At 38.4% G+C, this 24,577-nt stretch overlaps 2 protein-coding genes across 2 annotated transcripts; both read right to left on the bottom strand.

Moving 5' to 3' along the window:
- Window positions 1-883: 883 nt before the first annotated feature.
- Window positions 884-2,942, bottom strand: LOC109074914. The gene is made up of 6 exons (XM_042766173.1): window positions 2,622-2,942; window positions 2,424-2,540; window positions 2,224-2,342; window positions 1,949-2,096; window positions 1,758-1,876; window positions 884-1,640 (listed from the first exon to the last, which is right to left on the bottom strand). Exons 1-6 carry the CDS (start codon window positions 2,857-2,859, stop codon window positions 999-1,001), a joined length of 1,383 nt encoding a protein of 460 aa, XP_042622107.1. The 5' UTR covers window positions 2,860-2,942; the 3' UTR covers window positions 884-998.
- A 15,046-nt stretch (window positions 2,943-17,988) lies between these two features.
- On the bottom strand, window positions 17,989-19,967 carry LOC122146589. The gene is made up of 6 exons (XM_042766174.1): window positions 19,669-19,967; window positions 19,466-19,582; window positions 19,287-19,405; window positions 19,037-19,184; window positions 18,846-18,964; window positions 17,989-18,729 (listed from the first exon to the last, which is right to left on the bottom strand). The coding sequence occupies exons 1-6, from the start codon at window positions 19,880-19,882 to the stop codon at window positions 18,106-18,108; spliced, it is 1,341 nt and encodes a 446-aa protein (XP_042622108.1). The 5' UTR covers window positions 19,883-19,967; the 3' UTR covers window positions 17,989-18,105.
- Between the last annotated feature and the right edge of the window lie 4,610 nt (window positions 19,968-24,577).

The following is a 24,577-nucleotide window of genomic DNA, read 5'->3' on the forward strand; positions in this document are numbered from 1 at the left end:
AGGATGCACAAATAAGAATTGGTGAGCACCCATCGACTCTTGGGATGGCCACATCTCTCTCCCACAATAAAGGAAGCCAGGGGCTAAATCACAGACACTTGAGGCTGTTGTACTGCAGTCCCAAAAAGCTGAGGGGAGTTAGGATTCAAGTTATTATGTAAGGCCCACCTATAGGCTGTGTTAGTTGGGGATTAAGGGTGCTACAACATTGCAGAGTGAATCACCTGGCCCCTCATTTTGGGTCCAGTAGGGTGCTGGAAAAAAAAAAAAAAAAAAAAAAAAAAAAAAAGTGTTGGAAAAAAAAAAAAATAAAAACAAATAATGTAGTAACCATCAGTGTTGTGATGGAGGTTGACGGGTGAAGTGGAGTGGAAGGCAAAGAAAGTGAAAGCAATTGTGCTCGCACTAGTCCACAGAGGTGAGGCATGGTGGTTGTAATACCTGCTACGGGACACCTCTGCCAGTAAGTTCAGTGTTGTCATGCATTCATGATTGAGCTCACTGGAGTTGTTGGTTTCAGATCACTGACTGGCTGATATTTGCACAGGACTGCTTGTGCACACTCTCCAGTTATTTACTAACAGTTCCGATCCTTTTTTCTACAAGGCCCTGATAACTTCTTTAGCAGTCAGCTCTGGGTGAAATTCAGACTTTCAGAAATGCAAGTCATCAAAAGGTGATTTGCAACCTTAAATTGATAAGGAGCATTTGTATAGTTATATGGCCAATTTTTCTAACCTTATTGTATGCATCATCTGTCAAATCAGACCTTTCCCCATTTGCAGTTTACTCTGCAGCAGAACTCAAAGTTGGGTAAACTTTAGCAGTGAATGGGACACTTCAATTTTGTTTTCCCATTTACAAATACCAAGAGAAAATTTAATGAAGTCAAAGCTTTATTAGGCTTATTCCCAACAACTATTGATGTCATTAATTCATTCTGTTGTCAATAAAAAACACTGGCACTTCAGAGTCCCCTCATCTGCTCCGTCAAGTGGTCATCTACGAGACCTGTAGAATGAAGATAACAGTGCAGGAGAAGACCGTGACTTACGGCTGCGGGGACCAAAGATTGGATCCTTAGGATACTGGGGCATGAAAGGGTATTTCACAGTTGGAGGCACAAAAGACTTGATGGGTTGAGGACCATAGAACGGTGGGTACATTGGATAACCTGGATACTGGTGCTCAGGCTGGTATGGGGCAGTTGTGGTAGTTGCAGGAGTGGTCACTTCAACTGGGCTTTGGAAGCCATTCATATAAGGAGGGAACTTTGGGTACCAGGGATATTGTGGTTGTGGTGCTGGGGGAGCAGCTGGGTCACCTTTAGAGTAATAGGGGTCAAATATTGGCATGGGATACATGGGAGGAAACATGGGTTGCTGGAAAGGATATTGAAAAGGAGCAGTTGTAGTCGTTGTAGGTGGCACAGTGGGAGGCAGGGTAGCAGGTGCACCAGGATATGGATACCACCAGGGCCTTCCAAAATGGAAAGGGTCAAACATCTGTTGCACTTCAGTTGGGTCACGGACAGCAGGTGTGGTTGGGGCTAAGGTTGGGGCTACGGTTGGCAGTGTCAGAGGACAGGAAAGAGTCACTTCCTGGTCACCATACATCAAAGGGAGTTGCCTTTCAGTATCCTGAGGAAGACAAATTAACCAGTAAGTGGTTGAAAAGCATGTAGAATTACAAAAATAAGAGCAATTCCACAGATTCTGTGAATGACAGTCACATCAAGTGCATGCAGTTATTCTTACAGTCACTTCCCAACAGCTTCCTGTGAATGGTGCAGTGACAACCAGTGAACCAGCAGTAATCTCCAGTGTAAATGAGCATTGAGTGTACTTTTGAAGCAGAGGCTGCCACGTTCCATCAACTAAAAGCAGAAAACCAGAGTCAAGCTCAGTCCTTTCAATTTAAATTGAATTGAGAGAATAAGGGGACTTGCCTTTAACTTTAACATCATCTACCCTGATGCCAAATTTGACAATCATGCCAGAGGAGAAGCAGGACACAGTAGGGAGGAGAGGTCTCACAGGGCAAGACACTTGCACTGGAGCTCCCATTATAATCAGTGGCAGAATATAACTTCCACCCTGTTAGGAGATGGAGAGATGTAGTTAAAGCCTTCAAAAAAAAAAAAAAAAAAAAAAAAAAAAAAAAAAAAACTCACGAAAAGCATCACATGGAACAGATCACCTTTTATACCTTTATCACACCAACCTGTTTTCTGACATGACAGCCCCGATATGGAGCAACAAGAGAGACATCCCTGCGTGCCCGCTTCAGTGAGAAACCACAGCTAGCTGGCATCTCAGACAAAGGCACTGGTGACTCCTCCCCTGATGGAGGAGAAATTAAAAAATAAAAATAAATAAAAATAAAAAGAAGAAAGAAAGAAACCCCCACACACACAAACTCACCTCGGTCAACCAGGAAGTGTGGCATTCTCTGTCCTGGAATGCGCAAGATCATTGAATTATTGCTACATCGCACAGAAGAGCCCAGACGGTACAGCTTAGAACTTGCAGGATGAAACACTTAAAGGAAAACAGTTCAAGTTAAGTTAGTCCTTTATTCAGGGAGAAAAAAATAAAAAATAAGTTTAGGGTCTCAAATACCTTCCTCATTTGACTGGTGCCCATGAGACTCTGCTAAGCTCAATGCAGACGTTTTCACATTGTTATTAGATGCTGCATCTTGACCACCAATTAAAAGTTTGCCAAAACGGGCCATGTTTACAGAGACTGCTCCATAAGCAACACCTGCTTCAGAAAAGGTGTCAGGATCCACCCTTAAAGAAGAACCCAGTGTCACCACAGCCACTGTGAAAAGTAAGACACCCTTTGACCAAGGCATGGTAAGTTTTCAAGCAAATGCCAAAAAAAAATCACAGTTATTAGAAAAACCTTAACTCTACAGCTTGACAAGCATACTGAGAAATGCTGTGCTATTTGTACTCACTTTTGAATCACTCAGTGATATTGGATGACCAATCAAATCTGTTCATCAATCAGCTTGTTGTTTTCACCTGTGCCTCTTGTAATTAAAGTCTACCTTGTTTCACACCCTGCGTCCCAAAGTGTATATTATCCACCCTATCTTCCCTAAATGATTGAAATTACCAATATCAAATAAAATTTAGCATGGATAGTGTGCACGTTGGGACGCAAGCACAGTCAACAAATGTGCAGGAGGTAGGAAACAGAAGAGAATGTCAAAATAAGGGTCCACATAACAGAACTTAAACTGACAACAAGATGTTTGGCATAATGTCAGAGATGGGAAGTAATGAAGAAATACTTTGTTACTGTACTTAAGTAGATCTTTGTGGTATCAGTACTTTACTTCACTATTTATTTTTCTGACAACATTTTACTCTCTTTACATTTTTACACAAATATATGTACTTTCTACTACTTACATTTTCAAAACAGACTCGTTAATTTAGTTTTCATCTGTATTTTTGCCATAATAAATCTCTAATAAATCATGAATCAGTTTGTCTTGACGGTCTTTTGATCAGAGTAGGCTCAATGTGAGAAACCTGTGGTAAGAAGCATAGTTCTTGTTAGCAAGGGATATGGGCTTAAATAAATATGCTCTTGGGCACAAAAACCAAGCTAACATGCAGTGCAATTTCATCGATTTTTAATTGTAACAGTAGCAAACCCACAAGAGTGGTCAGATGTTAATTTGCACTTTAACAATTAACGTCTTACAGTACTAAGTGGCGTTCTTAATGTTGTGTACTGAAAAGTGGCTAAATAAACCAGCAGACAATGCATTTATGGAAAAGAATGTCATTTTAACAACATAAATTATTAAAAACACATCTAAAACAACAGCTCTTATTCTATAGCTAATTGAGGCATAATGATATTGGGATATAGTAAAGACCCCAAAGGTTGGCTAAGGTAAATGATGTTAAGCTGTTATCAGCACCAAGTTTATGAAATAGAAGCTTATTTTTATTACAAAAATATATACCCAGAAAAGTTGTTTTTACATAGAAGATGAAAACTTCAATCTAAAACCAGTTAAGTAAAATAGTATAATATATTAAGATGTCAAGGCTATTTACGGATGTTTAATCAAACATGAACTTCCCTAAAACCATACCTAGGCTATGCTAATTAACTTTGGCTGGCACTGAGCTAGAGAAAGACGCGCTCAGTGCTTTTCATATATCACAACTGTTCAGTATTTTCAACCACATAAAGTTTATTTTAGGTTTCCAACATTTAAATAGACATTTCAATTAAGTACTAGGGAGAAAACAACGTTTGTTAAATACACACTGATTTCTATGGAGAGCTGCAATAATAATCCTTTCAATTAAAATTTGACAACATGTTTTATTCCTATCGAATACACATAGGTAACACATAGGTTTTTCTCCCAGTTCACTGGCCACTTACTTTCATGTTTTTTGGGAGAAATGGGTGAATTACATGATGTTAATCTGACAGATCCACACGGCAGCATCCAGCACGAAAAATACTTTAAAACAACAAAAAAGTTTCAACGATGCTATGGAAACAATAAGATGATACCTATAGATTATTTTACTATTTAGTATGCAGTTTTTTGTTTTTAATAATTACCATTGTCCATTAACATATCAAACCAGACACTTAGTTCGTTTATGCCTTGGGCCAGCTCTGATTTCAGAGAATCAAGCTTCATTTCATGTACTCTCGGGGGCCCTAACCAGACACTTAGTTCGTTTATGCCTTGGGCCAGCTCTGATTTCAGAGATCTCGAATAAATTACACTGAACAAAATTATAAATGCAACACTTTTGTTTTTGTCCCAATTTTTCATGAGCTGAACTCAAAGACTTTTTCTATGTACACAAAAGGCCTATTTCTGTCAAATATTGTTCACAAATCTGTCTAAATCTGTGTTAGTGAGCACTTCTCCTTTGCAGAGATAATCCATCCACCTCACAGGTGTGGCATATCAAGATGCTGATTAGACAGCATGATTATTGCACAGGTGTGCCTAAGGCTGGCCACAATAAAAGGCCACTCTAAAATGTGCAGTTTTATTACACAGCACAATGTCACAGATGTCACAAGTTTTGAGGGAGCGTGCAGTTGGCATGCTGACTGCAGGAATGTCCACAAGAGCTGTTGCCCTTGAATTGAATGTTCATTTCTTTACCATAAGCCATCTCCAAAGGCATTTCAGAGAATTTGGCAGTACATCCAACACCAGCCCAGGACCTCCACATCCAGCATCTTCACCTCCAAGATTGTCTGAGACCAGCCACAGCTGCTGCAACAATCGATTTGCATAACAAAATAATTTCTGCACAAACTGTCAGAAACCGTCTCAGGGAAGCTCATCTGCATGCTCGTCATCCTCATCAGAGTTTCAACCTGACTGCAGTTCGTCATCGTAACTGACTTGAGTGAACAAATGCTCACATTCGATGGCGTCTGCCACTTTGGAGGGGTGTTCTCTTCACGGATGAATCCTGGTTTTCACTGTACAGGACAGATGGCCAGATGGTTTGCTGATGTCATCGTTGTGGATTGAGTGGCCCATGGTGGCGGTGGGGTTATGGTATGGGCAGGCGTATGTTATGGACAACGAACACAGGTGCATTTTATTGATGGCATTTTGAATGCACAGAGATACTGTGATGACATCCTGAGGCCCATTGCTGTGCCATTCATCCACAACCATCACTTCATGTTGCTGCATGATAATGCACGGCCCCATGTTGCAAGGATCTATACACAATTTCTGGAAGCTGAAAACATCCCAGTTCTTGCATGGCCAGCATATTCACCGGACATGTCACGCATTGAGCATGTGTGGGGTGCTCTGGATCGGCATATACGACAGTGTGTTCCAGTTCCTGCTAATATCCAGCAACTTCACACAGCCATTGAAGAGGAGTGGACCAACATTCCACAGGCCACAATCAACAACCTGATCAGCTCTATGTGAAGGAGATGTGTTGCACTGCAACAAATGGTGGTCACACCAGATACTGACTGGTTTTTGGACCCGTGTTCAGTGCAGGGCAGTTTCATCTATAAATAGGCTACTGTACTTTTGTATTTGTTTCACACATTCCTGCAGGTTTTGCATTTATAATGCAAGGAATTCCCGGAAACATTTCTGCACTATAGCATGTACAGTAGATTTAATCCAAACAGATTAGAAGAGCAGTTCATTATCAACTTTTTTTTTATTGTTTTTAAATTTGTGTGTGTGTATGTATGCATGTATGTATGTGTTTTTTTTTTTTTTTTTTTTTTTTTTGTTGTGATCAAAAAATTTTTTATATTGTTTTTAATTTATAACACCACAAAATCCATTCAAACAAAACAGGGAATAGGGAGCAACAGACTTAAATATTTTTACAATCTGAAAGACGAAGAAAAAAAAAAACTTTTTATGGTCATGGCCTCCTTTTATATAATCCAAAATGTTGGAAGAAAAACATTGCCATGCATCTATGGTACTAGGTTATTATTTATTATTATTATTAAACTTTATTTTATAAAGCACCTTTAAAAGCAGCTTCTCAAAGTGCTGAACACAATATAATCAATACAAAAAAAAAAAAACAATACAAAATCAACAAGCAAATGTAAGTTTAAAAAAAAAAAATGTCTTAACCTCTTAAGACCCTGTGGCCTCATATGAGGACATTATATTTTAGTGAATTTCTTTGAGACCGTACATGCCACAGTTTTAAGTCTGGATTTCCTGTACAGAGCATATTCAGGGCTTTTCAGAGATACCAAATGATTGGATGTTTCACCATGACCCTGACTCCCCTCTTCTTGGTCATCAAAAATGTCTGAAATTAATTTATGCAAATATGATACTATATTACCTTTTTGGAATTATTTAAAAAAAAAAAAAACTGTCATTTTTTTTTTTTTTAAATCGTGAGACTGTCATAAATCAACATCTTAGGAAAATGTTATGGGGTTTTAAATCAAAAAAATACTTACATTGAAATAAAACATATTTCAATAACATACTAAATGTATATGAGGACACCGGGACTAAAAGCATGTTTATTACGCATTTTGGAGACATAACAAATGAATAGGGAAAGAAATTATATTTCAATATTCTATGAAATATTGTATACTATTATGAAAATCTTGTCAATTATTACTCCCATTATTACACTTCTTTTTTTCATTACTGTGCCCCAAAAACACATTCATATGCAAATCAGATTTAGTTTACATACATTGTGTATAATGAGAAAAACCTGTTTACGGTAATTTTACACACATTTTGCAGAAAGAAAAATGGTATATTGAACCATTCTGTTATAAGATAGTTGAGGATCATCTTTATACAAAGTTTGGTTAAAAAAAAAAAAAAAAAAAAAAAACTTGAAAACTAAAAATGTATTTGTGATATAAAAAAAAAGAAAAAAAAAAAACAATTGTTTTTGCCTATGCACGTTTATTCATGTCTTTTTATTTTTCTAAAGAAATTGAGTCCTGATATCCTCTACCGAGGACATAGCATAACTTATTAATGAAATATATTTTAAATGTTTATTTTATTTTATTTTTTTACAATATTTTTAATCCTGTAAACAATGTAAAGACATGGAAAAATTTTATTTTTTTCCTAAAACTTTTTTCTCGGGTTTAAGAGGTTAAATTGAACCTTAAAAACATCATAATTCTGAACTTCCCTAAGTTCAAGAGGCAGAGAATTCCAAAGGACAGGAGCATAGAAAGAGAAAGGCTTATCACCCATAGATCTTAGACATGTCTGAGGAACAACCAACAAGTTTGATTGAGAGGAACACAATCTACGACTACGAGTGTATGGATGTAACAATTCTGTAAGGCAATGTGGTACCAGACCATGTATTGCTTTAAAAGTAAGAATTATAATTTTGAAATCCACTCTAAATCTGACAGGGAGCCAGTGCAGAGACTCTAACACTGGAGTAATATGACTGCTAATCCTAGTCCCAGTTAAGATCCTGGCGGCTGAATTTTGTACATATTGCAATTTATTAAGTGTAGATTTAGAAGCTCCCGCTAAAAGAACGTTACAATAGTCCAACCGTGAGGCGACAAAGGAATTTATCAGCATTTCCATGACTGTAAAATTTAACATAGGACGTAATCTTGCAATATTTCTGAGGTGGAAAAAAAAGAGGTTTTAACAGTTCTCTGGACAAAAGAATCAAAGGACATTGTTGCATCAAAGATAACTCCAAGGTTCCTCACTCGACTCTGGATTTCCAAGACAGAGCCGTCAAGAGTCAGGGACAGACAACCAGCTTTAGAAATTTGATAACGGGAACCAATGAGCATAACTTCAGTTTTACCACCGTTCAAAGACAAGAAATTATTATCCATCCATATTTTAATCTCAGTTATGCAGTCATACAAATAAGCAACGTCAAGGCACTCATGAGGTTTTGAATGTATATAATCTGTGTGTCATCTGCATACAAATGGCAATGAAGGCCGAGCGAGCTCAAAAGTTGGCCTAAAGGTGACAAATAAATGTTAAAAAGTAAAGGACCTAAACCTGACTGCTGAGGGATGCTAGTTGAGACAGAGTTAATCTCAGACCTATAACCACCCATAGAAACAAACTGGGAGTGGTCAGTAAAATAAGACCTCAACCACCATAATGCAGTCCCAGACACATCAAACACTCTTTCAAGACGGGTAAGTAATAGACGTTGATCCACAGTATCAAACGCGGCTCTTAGATCAAGAAGAATAAGAGTAGATGTTGCACCAGAGTCAGAAACCATCAACAAATCATTGGTGACTTTGACCAAGGCCGTCTCAGTACTGTGAAATTTACGAAAATCCGACTGAAGAGGTTCAAAAAGATTATTAACTGTGAGATGGTTACACAAATGAGAAGCAACAATACGCTCAAGTAATTTTGGCAAAAACGGGAGATTTGAAATAGGACGAAAGTTATTGAAGTCGTCCAGTGCAACACTTTCTTTTTTTTTTTTTTTTTTGTACAGGGGTTACAGCAGCAATCTTAATGCTGCTGGAACAACCCCAGTCTGTAAGGAGTCCTTTATAATACTAAGAACAGCAGGACACAAAGCATCAAAGCAAGATTTAAATAAGCTAATGGGAATGGGGTCAAGCAAGGAAGTGGTAGATTTCATGCTAGATACCTCCTGTTTGAGAGTCTCAGTATCAAGTTGAGAAAAGTTGGCAAAAAGAACACCAGTGAACTCTGTTTAACAGTGAAATGTGGTAGTAGAAACAGGTGAAACGGAAAATTGTTTACGAACATTATCAACTTTTGAATTAAAAAAAATGAAGAAATGAATTACATAACTGCTGAGAAACAGGCATGGTGGTAACAGCATTAACTTGAAGGGACAATTTATAGCTTGAAACAAGTGTCTCGGGTTTCCTTGGTTGTTTTCAATAGTCTGACAGAAATAAGCAGATCTTGCAGTCTTAATTAGTCCTCTGTAATCACCCAAAAGATCCTTCCAAGCTAGATGGTATACATTCAGCACAGTGAGACGCCATTTATGCTCCATTTTCTGACAGGCAGCCTATCTTAATGTGCAAATTTTCATCATACCATGGGGCAGAATGAGCAAACGTAACCTTGCATGTCCTCAGAGGAGCAAAGGTGTTTACACAAAAGTTTACAATAAGAGTATTATTCAGCTGTGAAACTTTCTCGTCCAACGATGTTAAATGCAAATCACCTAAGACGGAAACAGCAGAATTCGAAAAAGCTGTTTGATCAATAGATTTCCACTTCCAGAATGTTACAGATTGAGTGGTACGCACACTTGGTCGATATAATTCCAAATCAAAAAAGACAGCTGAGTGGTCAGACAGACCAATATCAACAGATGATAGCTGAGATGCAAATGTGCCATTTGTAAGCACAAGATCCAGTGTATTTCCTTTGCAATGCGTCAGACTTGCTACAAATTGCGAAAAATTAAAACAGTCAATTAATGATAGAAATTCCTTTGCCATAACAGAGTCACTTTGGTCCACATGAATATTGAAGTCCTCGACAATAAGGATTCTATGGAACTTCGGAGTCAGCATTGTCAAAAAGTCAGCAAAATCAGACATAAAAGCTGCATGTGACTTATTGTAGGTGGTTTGTAGACAGTAGGAATGATTGTAGAAGTAGAGGCAAAAAAAACTTAAGACCAAGCACTCAAATGTAGAAAAATGAGGAATGGTCACAGCACTGACATGAACTGATGATTATAGACAGCAATAATACCACCACCTCTGCCAGATGACCTCAGAAAATTTAAAGTTCCAAATCTAGGAGGAGTAATCTGATTAAACAGTAGTCCATCATCTCCTTTATGCCACAATTCAGTTAAAAACAGGAAGTCCAAGTTTTTATAAGAGATGAGATCGGCTAAAAGCAGTGCCTTATCATTAACAGAGCGGGCATTAAACTATGCAGCATGCACCGGTCTATGCGTGAAGATGGTTTAGCCTTGTTCATTCGTGCTGTTGTATATTCACAAGTCACTGTTTTAAAGAGGCTATGAATCCAAAATGTTTTTGCACACCATGTGAGGGGTAAATCAGTTTTGTATTATTGTCTTCTTTGCAGCCGTAAAACCAGCAAACAACATTCTCTTCTTTAAAGGGGTCATACTGTATGATGCTGCTAAAAGAACATTATTTGGTGTATTTGGTGTAATCCAATGTGTTTATGTGGTTTAATGTTCAAAAAACACATTATTTTCCATATAATGTACATTATAGTTTCTCCTCTATGCCCCCCTTCTGAAACACGTCGATTTTTACAAAGCTCATCAGTCTGAAAAGCTAGGTGTGCTCTGATTGGTCAGCTGTTCAGTGCCTTGTGATTTTCCGAATGCCTCAAGCGTGTGACAGAAATGTTACTCCCCTTAACATACTTTGCTGTCTCCCAGGCCAGCAGCACGAGACTCAGTCCAGCTTTGCTCGTGCACATCCCATCATCGGTTCTCTGTTAGCAGTTCAGTCAATGTACTTTTAGGAGTTACTGAATAACTCGGGATACTGGTTTGTTTTGCATCAGAGTCAGAGTAAGGCATGTTTATAAACTGAATAACTTAAGTTATTTGTGGATTAGTGTGTACTGGAGATGCGAACCATTTCAAACAATTCAGATAGATTTGGTGAAGATCCGGTTAAATAGAAAGATTTTTTCGAACATCACTAGACGAGACAAAACAAATAAAACCCATTACAAACGAGGCATTTGTTGCATACAGTGGGGACATAATTACTGATTATAATGACTATAATGACCATGTCTGCATTTGTGATCTGAGAAACAACAAACTACAAGCCTACTCGACTGCTAAAAACTTGTGTTTGAATCATCATTGGCAAAAAAATTAAGAATAAAAAACATACCTTCAGGCTGAGTCAGAAGTGCCAGACTGTCCTTGCAAAGTTTGACCTGCCCAACTTTATAGAAACAGCCATTGTGCCATCCTCCATAAAATGCGCTGCACATATCTGAATATTTGGGTTGAACTGTTTTGGAACAGTGCTGAAATACAACTTAACTACTGATTTCTAGTCATGTCCTCTTTTGGAAGGCCAAACAAAGTTTCACTTCAACGAAACACACATCGACTCCACGACATGGCAGAGAGAACAGAGAGAATAAACCTTATGCCTTCTTTCTTTGCATGAACATTTGGGCGGTGTTATGCAAATCTTCCCACATAGTGATGTAGAGATGTGGGGGCATGTTAGAACGAGCCATTTAGGGGGTTGTGGTTGACCCTTAACTTTTATAAAGAAAATCTCTTTGGATTTGATATTTGAGACTTTAGTCTTTTTACTTTACAGATCTTCTTTATGCACCAAGAGCTTGTAACACTCCAAAGAGAAAGGAAAAAATGAAATCGCATCATATGACCCCTTTAATGAACTTATACAGGAGTTAGAATTGTCACTGAGAAGACATAAGCCTGGATTAGACATGATATCAAGTTGTAGTAAAAACAAATGAGAGTGTCCATAGATTGACAACAACTGGACATTCCCAAAACATGTGGAGAAAAGTACCTGATGATACAGTGTTACAGATATGGCAGTTATAGGTCGATTGCAGTTTCAAGTTTTTAGAAGTTAAGATTAGATTAGACCACACCCTCTCCCCGTCGACTGATAAGTCAAAATCTGTTAATTCACGATTCCATATATGTTTAATAGAAAAGGGCTTTTCAGTGTGATCATTAAGTTTACTATATATTAAAGAAACAGACGGCTGAGCAGAGGATGGTGTGATCCAATCCCACATAGGATGAGAGGAAATGGGGGATGCCCAGGTAACTCCATAGGCCTTGAGAGCAGAATGTAACTGAAAAAAGACAAAATATGATGATGCTGGTAAACAAAACTTAGTTCTTAGTTTTTGAAACGAGCAGAGTCCTTGGTTATCATGTAAGTCACCACATGTGTTTATGCCCAATGTAGACCAAGAGGGCTGGACAAATTGCTGATTTCCACATAAAAAATTAAAGTTATGCCATAAGGGTGCATTGTTACAAAATTGAAAGGTCCTCCCATCAGATGTTCCACCCTTTTCCAGATCCTAATAGAATTGTCCACAACTGGGCCACATTTATATTTATAATTTTTATTTCCTGTGCCAGCAAATAAAATATCTTGGAGCCTATGTGGTTTAACCTTGTCAGCTTTGATTACTCTCCATGAAGCTTTAGATTGAGGATCAACCCAAATATGAAGAGCCTTAAGTTGAAAGGACAAATAATATAATTAAAAATTTCATACAGCCAATCCTCCTGAATGTATAGGACGTTGCAATGTGGCAAGTTTTATTCTGGGTCGTTTACCATTCCAGATAAACTGGGAAAGTATGGAATTGATCTCCTTAAAGCAGGGTTCCTCAATAGGGGGCCTGCGGGCCACATCCGGCCCGCAAGAGAAAAATGTTTGGCCCGTACTAATTTCAAATAAAGTGGCATGAAATTTCAAACGCAGCATCAGAAAGCGACATTAACTTACATTGTGTCTACACCGGACGTGAGCGGTGCGGTGCGACACACCAAAATACGACAGAACTTATTATAATCAGTGGCGCAACAAATCCTCAACAGAAAACTGCCGACTTGTTCTATTTATGACGTGCTGACACAAAGTTCAAATGATTTGCAATGCTTTGTCGCATCCAGTATAGATATACGATGTGACAGCAAAAACATGGCGAGTGTTAAGTAAAGAAAAGTGGACACTGAAAATAGATGATTCAAATGTGAATGGACTGAACAGTTTTGAGTGAGTGAGTGATAAGTTACCATCTTTGTTATGGATGTTGGTTTGTAGTGAGTTCACAGTTTTAAGGTAAGTTTGCTTTAGCATAATTTATTTTCGAGATCTGAGGTAAAATATCTATTGTTGCTTTCACTATAGCTATAAAGATCACGCAAAATAATATTTAAACTCACATTAGACACTTTTAACACTGAATAAAGCACATATTCATTATCTAAGAGTCATATTTTGTATGTTGTTTCTTCTGCGACGCTGCAGAAAATAAAAAGCATTTCTAAAATAGAATTCCATGTTGCTTATTGTCACGTGTCGCTGGTGGTTAGGACAAAAACTACATGGAAAAGATACTTTTTATCGCGTCGCGTCACGTCTGGTTGGGATACACGGTGTTACTGTTTGATCCTCCCAAAAAAATTTAAGTATAAAAATATTAATGCTGACAGATCTAATAATTGAATCTGCAATTAGGGAAAGTGGAGAGAAAAGATCCAGTCTGGAGTTGAGCAGGAACAGTTGATTTGCATGGCAGACATGGAGATCCAGATTTTTTGTTTGTTCATATATTTTTAATATTCAACAGGCAAAGTTCTTCTGTATCTAAATGCAAAAATGATAAAATTACCAGTTAAGACTGATGCGGTAGAGTGTCTTAATCACAGAAATGTAATGTTCACCGAAACCAAAACATTGCAGAACTGCCCACATATAGTTCCACTATAGCCTGTCAAAGGCTTTTTTTGTGTCAAGTGAAAAAAACGCACAAGGATTCGGAAGAGATGAAACATGAAACAGTCGATGCATATTATCGGACAGGTGACGCCCCTCAATAAAACCGGTTTGGTCCTCTTTGATTAAGCTATAAATTACTTTCTCCATGCAAAAGGCAAGAGTTTTAGCATAAACTTTTAGATCGCATGGGTGATACTGAGCTGTAGTTAGAGCAATCAAACGGATCTTTACCCTTTTTAAGAAGCAATGATATCAAATATGTTTTTTGGTCTCGATGAAATGTTCCATACTCGATTGCAAAATTAAATGAATCAAGCATGAAAGTCCCTACCACATCCCATATTTCTAAATATAATTCAGGTGGAAGACCATCTAGGCCGGGTGACTTGCCCTTCTGAAGGCTTTTTAGTGCTTCATGAAGCTCCTCCAAACTTAACGGGGCGTCCAAAGAGTCTTTATCCATCTGCATGATCCGGGGCAGTTCTAATTTATCCAAGTACCCTCTACAAACTGACTCATCAAAATTGGTTTCGGTTTTGTACAGATTTGTGTAAAACTCTTTAAATATGTTGTTAATTAACATAGGATTTGTGGTTACCTGGTCATCTGAAGATTTTATTGCACTAATGTATGCCATAGACTCACATTCCTTCAGCCTGAGAGCCCATAAGTGACTAGGTCTCTCCGATTCCAAATAATATTTTTGCCTCGTCCTATGTAAAATAAACTCTGCCTTTGATTGTGAAAGTAAGTCATATTTCTCTTTTAAGGAGGACAATCGTGTAGCTTGTTGATCAGAAAAAAAAAATGTTTTTGTAAGTTTAGAAATAATTGGATCTTATTTTCTAATTGTGTAAATTGGCGGGTTTTCGCTTTGGCAAGAGCAGATGAAAAAGATATACAGAATCCTTTTGTTGAACATTTCATCATGTCCCACAATATTTCAGGGTCTAAATCAAAAGACATATTCATTTTGATAAACTCCTTTATATGATCTTTTAGCGAATTAATGAATGTCTGATTGTTTAGTAATGATGTGTTAAGACACCATCTAGGGGCCTTTGTCTGAGAAATATGTAATCTATCCTAGAGAAAGTCTTTAGATGTAGTAAGTCCTTAGATGTAGTATTCTGGATTCTCCAAAGATCGATTGCATTAAGTTCCGCGATAAATTTATTCAATAACTTAGAGGATGGGTTAGCTGTAGTATCAGGGTGAGATTTATCCAGTGCAGGATTTAAGACATCATTAAAATCACCACCCATCACTAAAGAACAGTCAATCTGCTCAAGTAATATATTTATACTCGCAATGTCAAGATTATGTCTACCTGAAGAGAAATAAAAGCAATGCCACACTGCCAGTGACATGTAAACGTTAGTATGTATCCTAGATACCAATACACCTGGATGCATAATCCTTTTAAAGAAAAGCAAAATAAATAAGAGTATTGATGTCTGTTGAAGGGCATAGAAAAAAAAAGGAAAAACAAACAACTATGTACAAAAGCCAAAGCAGACCGCACGTTACCGAGAGTGTAGGACTGCACAAACAAAATAAATAAACGTTGATGCGTGACCTGTCCACTTCAACGCAAGATATGTCCCCAAAAAGCCCACTGAGCCAAAAGCTTAGAGATCAAACCTGCTCTCCATCAGCCCAAAAAATAGTAATAATAAATAAAAATAAATAAAATAATTTTTTTATTATTTACCAGTCAGTGGACGAGTGTACAGGACAGGGGCAAGATTCCAAAAAGAAATTAACAAGTGTCCATGGCCACCTTGTTATTGTCCTCTTCAGGGCAGTTAGGATCACCACAGACCTCATCTCGTTGAGCTGAAAGGATGGAGACGGTATCCATTGCCTTACCGCTGCTTTGCAGTACTGCAGAATATGTCTTCTGTGACAGTGAAGTAACAAAATCCTCCGCCTTTTGAGGAGAGTCGAAATCCTCTGCTCACCTTTGTGCCGTAGTTTAATTACCACCAGATATGTGAGGAAGGGCTGGAGACCAAGTGCTGTCATCTTCTTCAAGACTGGATTAAAGCTCTTTCTCTTGGTAGTGGTGGCTGGACTAAAGTTGGGAAAAAATAGTAGCGTGACATTGTCGTGTGTAAATTTCACCAGATAAGCCTGCCGAGCACCTTTCTGGATCGCCAACCTGTCATGCCATCTTAGTACACGGAAGATGAGAGTACACGGCCGATCAGTTTTTCCTTCTGTCATACACGCGATGGGCCCGGTCAATCTCGATGTCACAGCCTTTTATTGAGGGGATCCACTTGGAAAGATTAGCACAGGAAGTCAGCTGGATTGGAGCCTTCCACCCACTCCGGCAACCCCACCAGTTGTATGTTATTTATCCTGCTCCTATCTTTAATGTCTGTGATTTTTTCGGTTAGTTGTTCCAGCCGATTTCTTAAGTTTGTGACCGTTCTCCTATCCTCACGTGCCGCTGCTTCAATGGAATTTACCCAGTCCCATGTCTGCTTTGCTGCGTTGGCTAGCTTTTCAACTTCTGCTTTTAGCTCTTTTACAGAATTGTTGGTTGTTTGTATATGCAAATGTAGATTGTGAAGTGCTAGGGTCAGTACAGAGTCTACTGCTTCTCTTACAGTCGAATCCACAAATGAATCAAGTGTACTTTTTTGCTCTTTGAGTGCTAGCTTGATACCATTAGCTATAGCAGTGTCAATAACCTCTCTGGAGATGGTGTAATCTTTGAATTATTTCTTTATTGGCCATAGTTCAATCTCTCTTTTCCGAACGAACTGGGCTAGGTAAAGAGTGGTTAAAAATTTACTGACAGGATATATACAATTTCTGCCAATGTGAGCAGAACGAAGGACTATGCATGCATTGCTGCCAAAGGGTCACGTGATCTCAGCCTCTTGCATTATTAATATTATTATCTTAAATAACAAACTTTAACAACATATGGGCAGATCCCTTTAGCGCAGCTGATGACGCTTTGAAGTGATGCTAAATGAAGCGAGGATATATCATTTCACTTTATTCAATTCCTCCATCCTCACGTCTTTTCCTTGCATCCTTCTCTCGCTTCCTGAAGGGGTGGAGCTAAGACGAGAGGAAAGGAAACAAGGGTGCACAAATAAGAATTGAGAAGCACCCAGTGATTCATGGGATGGCCACATCTCTCTCCCACACTTTTCTAATGGCTTCTTGAATTAAGGAAGCCAGGGGCTCAATCACAGACACTTGTGGCTGTTGTACTGCAGTCCCAAAAAGCTGAGGGGGGTTAGGACTCAAGCTATTGTCTAAGGCCCACCTATAGGCTTTGTTAGTTGGGATTAAGGGTGCTACAACGTTATTGCAGACTGGTTCATCTGACCCCTCATATTGGGTCCAGGAGGGTTTATATATATATATATATATATATATATATAAACTACACCAAGCAACCATCAGTGTTTTGATGGAGGCTAACAGGTGAAGGGGGTGAAAGTCAAACATAAAAAGTTACATGCGGTTACAGGACATCTCTGTCAGTAAGTCTAGCGTTGTCATGCAGTCATGATTGAGTTCACTGGAGTTGCTTGGTTTCAGATCACTGACTGGCTGATATTTGTACAGGACTGCTTGTGTGCTCTCCAGTTATTTGGCAACAGTTTAGTCCAGTTCCGATCCATTCTTCGACAAGGGCCCTGGTAACTTCTTCAGCAGTCTGCTCAGGTTAGGGATGTGTGAAATTAACAGACAAATGTATTTTATTAAAGGGTGATATTTTCAATCTTAAATTGATTTCTTTGGGCATTTTTACCACTATGTGGTCAATTTTTCTAACCTTATTGTATGCATCTTTTGTCAAATCAAAAACAGACCATTCCACATTTGCAAGTTACTTGGCAGCAGAACTCATTAAAGTTGGGTAAACTTCTTTAGCAGTGAATTGGAGACTTCCATGTGTTATGCTTTCCCCATTTACAAATAGCAAGAGAAACTCAAACACTTCTTGAAGTCAAAGCTTTATTAGGCTTATACCCAACAACAATTTGGGTCACTTAATTTGTCCTGGTGTCAATAAAAACCAATGCCACTTCAGAGTCCACTCATCTGCTCGGTCAAGTGGTTATCTACGAGACCTGTAGAATGAAGATAACAGTGCAGGAGAAGATAGTGATTTACGGCTGCGGGGACCAAAGCTTGGATCCTTAGGATACTGGGGCATGAAAGGGTATTTCACAGTTGGAGGCACAAAAGACTTGATGGGTTGAGGACCATAGAACGGTGGGTACATTGGATAACCTGGATACTGGTGAACAGGCTGGTATGGGGCAGTTGTGGTCGTTGCAGGAGTGGTCACTTCAGCTGGACTTTGGAAGCCATTCATATAAGGAGGTAACTTTGGGTACCAGGGATAATGTGGTTGTGGTGCTGGGGGAGCAGCTGGGTCACCTTTAGAGTAAGAGGGATCAAATATTGGCATGGGATACATGTGAGGGAACATGGGTTGCTGGAAAGGATATTGAAAAGGAGTAGTTGTAGGTGGCACGGTGGGAGGCAGGGTAGCAGGTACACCAGGATATGTAGGATACCACCAGGGTCTTTCAAAAGGGAAAGGGCCAAACATCTGTTGCATGTCAGTTGGGTCACGGACAGCAGGTGTGGTTGGGGCTATGGTTGGCTGTATCAGAGGGCAGGAAAGAGTCACTTCCTGATCATTGTACATCAAAGGGAGTCGCCATTCAGTATCCTGAGGAAGACCAAAGTCAATCAGCAAGTGGTACAAAAGCATGTACAGTTCAAAAATAAGCAATTCCACACATTCTGTGAACAACAGTCACATCAAGTGCATGCAGTTATTCTTACCGTCACTTCCCAACAGCTTCCTGTGAATGGTGCAGTGACAACCAGTGAACCAGCAGTAATCTCCAGTGTAAATGAGCATTGAGTGTACTTTTGAAGCAAAGGCTCCCACGATCCATCAACTGAAAGCAGAAAACCAGAGTCAAGCTTGGTCTTTTCAACTTGGATTGAAACCAAAGAATTGGGGGACTTGCCTTTAACTTTAACATAATCTGCCCTGACACCAAATTTGACAATCATTCCAGAGGAAAAGCAGGACACAGTAGGGAGGGGAGGACTCACAGGGCAAGACATTTGCACTGGAGCTCCCATTATAATGAGTGGCAGAATATAACTTCCACCCTGTTAGATGAAGTTAAGTTAAAGCCTTCAAAACAAACTCACAAAAAGCATCACATGGACTGAATAGAGACAGAGCACTCATCACCTTTATCACACACTAACCTGTTTTCTGACATGACAGCCCCGATATGGAGCAACAAGAGAGACATCCCTGCGTGCCCGCTTCAGTGAGAAGCCACAGCTAGCTGGCATCTCAGACAAAGGCACTGGAGACTCCTCTCCTGATGGTTGAGAAATTAAGTTTGAGAGGAAAAAAAAAAAAAAAACACACACACACTCACCTCGATCAACCATAAAGTGTGGCATTCTCCGTCCTGGAACACGCAAGATCATTGAATCATTGCTACATCGCACAGAACCCAGACGTTGCAGTTTAGCGCTAGCAGGTTGAAACCACACTTAAAAAGGAAAATTCAAGTTAAGTTAGAGTCCCCAATTAAAAAATAAAAAAAACTCTCATTGTAAGTTTAGGACCTCAAGTTACCTTCCTCATTTGACCAGTGATCTGACTCCGCTGACCTCAGTGCAGATGTTTTCATATTATTAGATACTGTATCTTGACCACCAATTAAAAGTTTACCAAAACGGACAGTGTCTTCAGAGACTGCTTCAGAAAAGGCCTCAGGATCAGCCCTTAAAGAAGAACTCAGTGTCACCACTGCCATTGTGAAAAGTAAGATGCCCTTTGACCAAGGCATGGTAAGTTTTCAAACAAATGCCAAAAAATTCACAGTTATTGGAAAAACCTTAACTCAACAGCTTGACAAGCTTACTGAGACATGTTGTGCTATTTGTACTCACTTTTGAATCACTCAGTGATATTGGATGACCAATCAAATATGTTAATCAATCAGCTTGTTGTTTTCACCTGTGCCTCTTGTAATTAAAGTCTACCTTGTTTCATAGTCATCAAATGTGCAGGATGTAGGAAACAGAAGAGAATGTCAAAATAAGGGGGCACATTTGAGTGACCCTGCGTCCAAATGTTCATACTTTCCATCCTAAATAGTATGTGAGATTAAAATAAGTGTGTCCCAAAGCATATCATGTTGAAAAGAGTATTCCAAAAGTCCCCAGATGGTTTACTATTTTAGGTCGATTTTTGAAGTGTGGATCCATGCACACTCTGATGGCTAATATTACACACAAACTGTTGTGGTTTGACGAATGATTCAGTTGAGAACTACACACATGAATAAAAAGTATTAAAAAAAACTACAAACATGGTGGATGTTCACAACCGATGGTTAATTAGAGCAGTTTAGATAAAGGGGTTTGAGTTACTAATAATCAACATTTAGCCTGGTAAAAATCTGTGTTTTATTTCATCTTCAACAGCAATGTAAACTTTTATAAACATCCGTTTGATCGTTAACTTTTAAATGCATCATTATGCAGAAAATATGGGCAGAGTTCTCCATATGAAGACTTGTGGCACACAGATCAACATGCTACTTCTTTTCTCTCTGATATGGTAGGAAGTTAAATGAAATGAAAAGTGGCGGATATAAACTGTGACAAGATAATTGACAGGCCAGTTTGCGTGTAACTGTTTGACAGAGTGGTCCGTTAAAGATGCAATTGTATGACATGATAGTATGTCCCAAAGCTTGCAAACTCTTTTACTACACACTCAAAAGTGTGTACTTTTTCCTTACCAAAAAAGTACATACAGTACTTTAAGGGCATAGTATAAGTAGGCACATTGGGACGCAGCAGGAGTCTTTAAAGGGGTCATCGGATGCTACATGCACTTTTATAAGTTGTTTGAACTGAAATGTGTGTTGGCAGTGTGTGTACACAACCACCCAAAAATTACAAAAATCCACCCATTGATTTTTTTGTTGTTTTTTTTTTTTTTGTTTTTTTGCTTTTTGTTTGTTTGTTTTTAATCTACTAAAATCTTTACCCCTTTCTCAAATCGAGAACTCAAAACTCAATCCATGCATATACACCTACAACAACACACGCACATACATACAACTTGCTGCATGCAGACATACCTATACAGTACATATTCGCATACATATAAAGCAATATTTATCTGGAAGCAATATTTTGAAAGAGGGTCGCTGAGATGAGGTGTTCTTGGAAATGTTCCAGAAAATGTTTTGCAATGTCCTAATGCCGTCTCTCTCTACACTGGATTCCTCAAAACAAACTTTCCATATCGATTTTTCCAGTAACTAGATTGTCGGTAGCCCAAGCATGTGGAGTGCATCAGAAATAGGTGAAATAGGTGTATATGCATGTGTTTTATGTATGTATTGATAAGCGAAGTTTGATTTAAATCCTACGTGGCGCTTCATAAATCTCTCTCTCATTCACTGTTTGTTTAGGCTTGTTAAGTGCAAATCCATGGAACTTCTGTACAGATCAGCATTGTACACATTGTTATCATTACTTATTTTATTTAATATTCAGTATACATGCACAAAGTGTAAAATGAGAAGGGCGATCCTTACGAAAAAAGAAAACATGCAAAAATCATGGTTGCTGCGGTTGTTGCATTCCTCTGCAGTTTGCATGTCAATAGTGTCAGCCCTATTTACTGTTGGGCCTCATTCATAAAACATAGGAGAATGGATAAAGCCATTCTAAAGTAAATTGCATTACATTGAATGCAGCTGTTTGTGTGATAATGTTTTTTTACAAACAATTTAGTGAGAAATGTTTGTTTGTATTTCATGAATGTGGCCCATGGTCTGTAAGTTGAAACACAGCTAAACATTGCCTTAAGGGGCAGTTGACAGTATGGTCACCCTACCTACCTTTTAAAAGTTTGTCACAGTGGTTTCTTCTGCTGCATCTCTATGGCGCTGATAGTATTAGTGCTATTTTCTGGGAACTTTTGAGCAGCTCCATGATCTGCCATTGCTGTAAAAAAAAAAAAAAAAAAAAACATTTCAGGTTACGTATGAAACCCTGGTTTCCTGAGAAGGGAATGAGACACTGTGTCCTTTAGAGGGTGCTATGGGGAACGCCTTCAACATTACCGGTATCTGAATCATACATCTAAAAACGACAATGATATTGGCCAGCAACAGCCTATGACATCATTACCGGCGCGACCACAGTATAAAAGGACACCAGGAGAACACATCATCTGTTCTTCATCTAAAGCTTACGTCCAAAGCATGGCAAGGAGACTAGTGGACACATAGGGTTAGGGTGACTTTTAGATGACTTTTAGAATTAGACTCTGTAAGCTAGGCTGGTAGTCTGTTCCCCCGATGAGGTAGGGGGAAAGGGGCCAAAGTTCAAAAGTCACGGTTCGCTAGTGGTTTGAGGAGTGACAAACTCCAAAGATGTTGCTCGAGTTCTCTCTCCAGTAGTCCCACACAAGTAGCAACCAGAAAATGAAGCAAAAGAGCAGCAGAAGATGATGAGAGGGTGGTCACTAATGTGAGGCCTTTATACTTCTATGGAGGTCACACCTCCAGGGGGTCAGTGAGCCAATGGTGACTTAAACTTTCAGAGGAAAAGTTTACAACTCTTTTTTTGAACTAGGCCTGTCATGATAACAACTTTTTGCTGTGCAATATATTACCCCTAAAATAAATGTGATAAACGATATTATTGTCATTTTAAGACCATTTTATGCCACTGAATATATAATCATAATATGACAGCATATTAATGCAAAATGGCCTACATACTTTCAATTGACAACACACATTTAATTCTTAAGAATATTTACATCATGGAAATTAAGTCAAAATATTAGATACCTTAAAAACTTGAATAAATAGTAAATAAACATTTCCCTGACCTTCTTTTCTCTGTAAAATAAGGGTGCATTGTATTGCTGAAAAACACAATCCCTACTTATCAGTCAGATATCCATATGCACAAAGGCAGAGATCCCTAAACAAGGGCATATCTGCAGATGAAACTTTGTTTGTAGAAGCATTTAAAAACAAATTAACTAGCACCGACTACACCACATTATGTACAAGAAGCTGCAAAAGACACAGGCGCAAGTGGAATGCAAAAAACATGGTGACATACATTTTTATGTAAATATAATGGGTAATATATTGTGTCACCAAAAATTACTGAGTTCATATTGCTTCAACAAAAATTATTGAGGTGTTGCGATAAGTAGATGTATTGATTATTGTGACAGGCCTACTTCAAACATGGTATTTTGCATATGTAACTTGATTGGGTGCTGATGCAAACACTATTAAGCACAGTAATATGTTGCATAGATATCAACATATAATATACACTCTTATTTAGATCATAAAAATTTGATCATAGATGCAAAACATGGTGTAGGTGAGTTTACATGAACTAGTGGTTCTATCATAAGCATGGATAAAACAATATACAATACAAAAGACAAAATACAAGAAAGTAATAATCATACACACAATGTCCTGGAGATAGGCATGTTCATTTATAGAAGGTTTTCTATGAATGAATAGGAAATAGTCCATTTTTAAGGGCATTTAGTGTCTTTCCTTTGGGGAAATTGGGTGAGAGTTGCTCTGCCTGCATTCCTTTGAGCAATAAAACCAGTGTTATCAGATGATTTGTCATTGCTTGCCATGGTAACCAGAGGCCTGTTCTGTCTTTTTGGGGTGTAAGTCCACCTTCGGGGGGTGTCCACAGAACTCTAACACATAGTTTTTCTGGGTTGATTAAATATAATGAATAATTGTGTATCTGATTGGTCCAAGTGCTACAGCCGAAAATTTACCCACCCTGTTTCTGCCTCAGAACAGATTAATACAATTTTGCATTACATCATTTGTTCACCAATTGATCCTCTGCAGTGAATGGGTGCCGTCCGAATGAGAGTTCAAAATCAGAGTGCATACACAGATAATGGCTTTATTGCACATCCCTTGTTTATTTTTTGCCCCCCTGTGAAATTAGAGACAACAATGCATTCTCTGTGGAAAAGTTTAACTGCATGTGCATACTGCACATATTTCTTTCCATCTTTTTGGAACTCATCAACATCTGTGCTGAACCATTTTCAAATCAGCAGTTAAATAGAGTTTGAAGCAGTGCACAAAATTAACTGGAAGAATATCATTTAAAATGGATTGGTTGCTTGGAATATTTTTCACTATACTTAATGAATGACTTCAAATATAAAGCAATCAGCATTCCATCAGGGAAATCTTTTAGGAAAGATAAGCATTTTATGCAAGTCAGCAAGGCTGTACCAATTTGTTGTGCACTTTATACAAAATGCAGACAACTGAATCAACAGAAACACTGTTTGCTTTTTTATTTAATACTAGGTCTGAAGCAGGGCTTTGCAACTGGTGGGAAATGATGTTAAATGCAAAAAATAAAAATAAAACACAACTGACTTTATAAGTGTGCATAGTTAGATGCATTAATGTCTTTTGCTTTTGATGTCAAAACTCCAA

Source organism: Cyprinus carpio, chromosome A11, assembly GCF_018340385.1.
Source record: "Cyprinus carpio isolate SPL01 chromosome A11, ASM1834038v1, whole genome shotgun sequence".
NCBI lineage: Eukaryota > Metazoa > Chordata > Actinopteri > Cypriniformes > Cyprinidae > Cyprinus > Cyprinus carpio.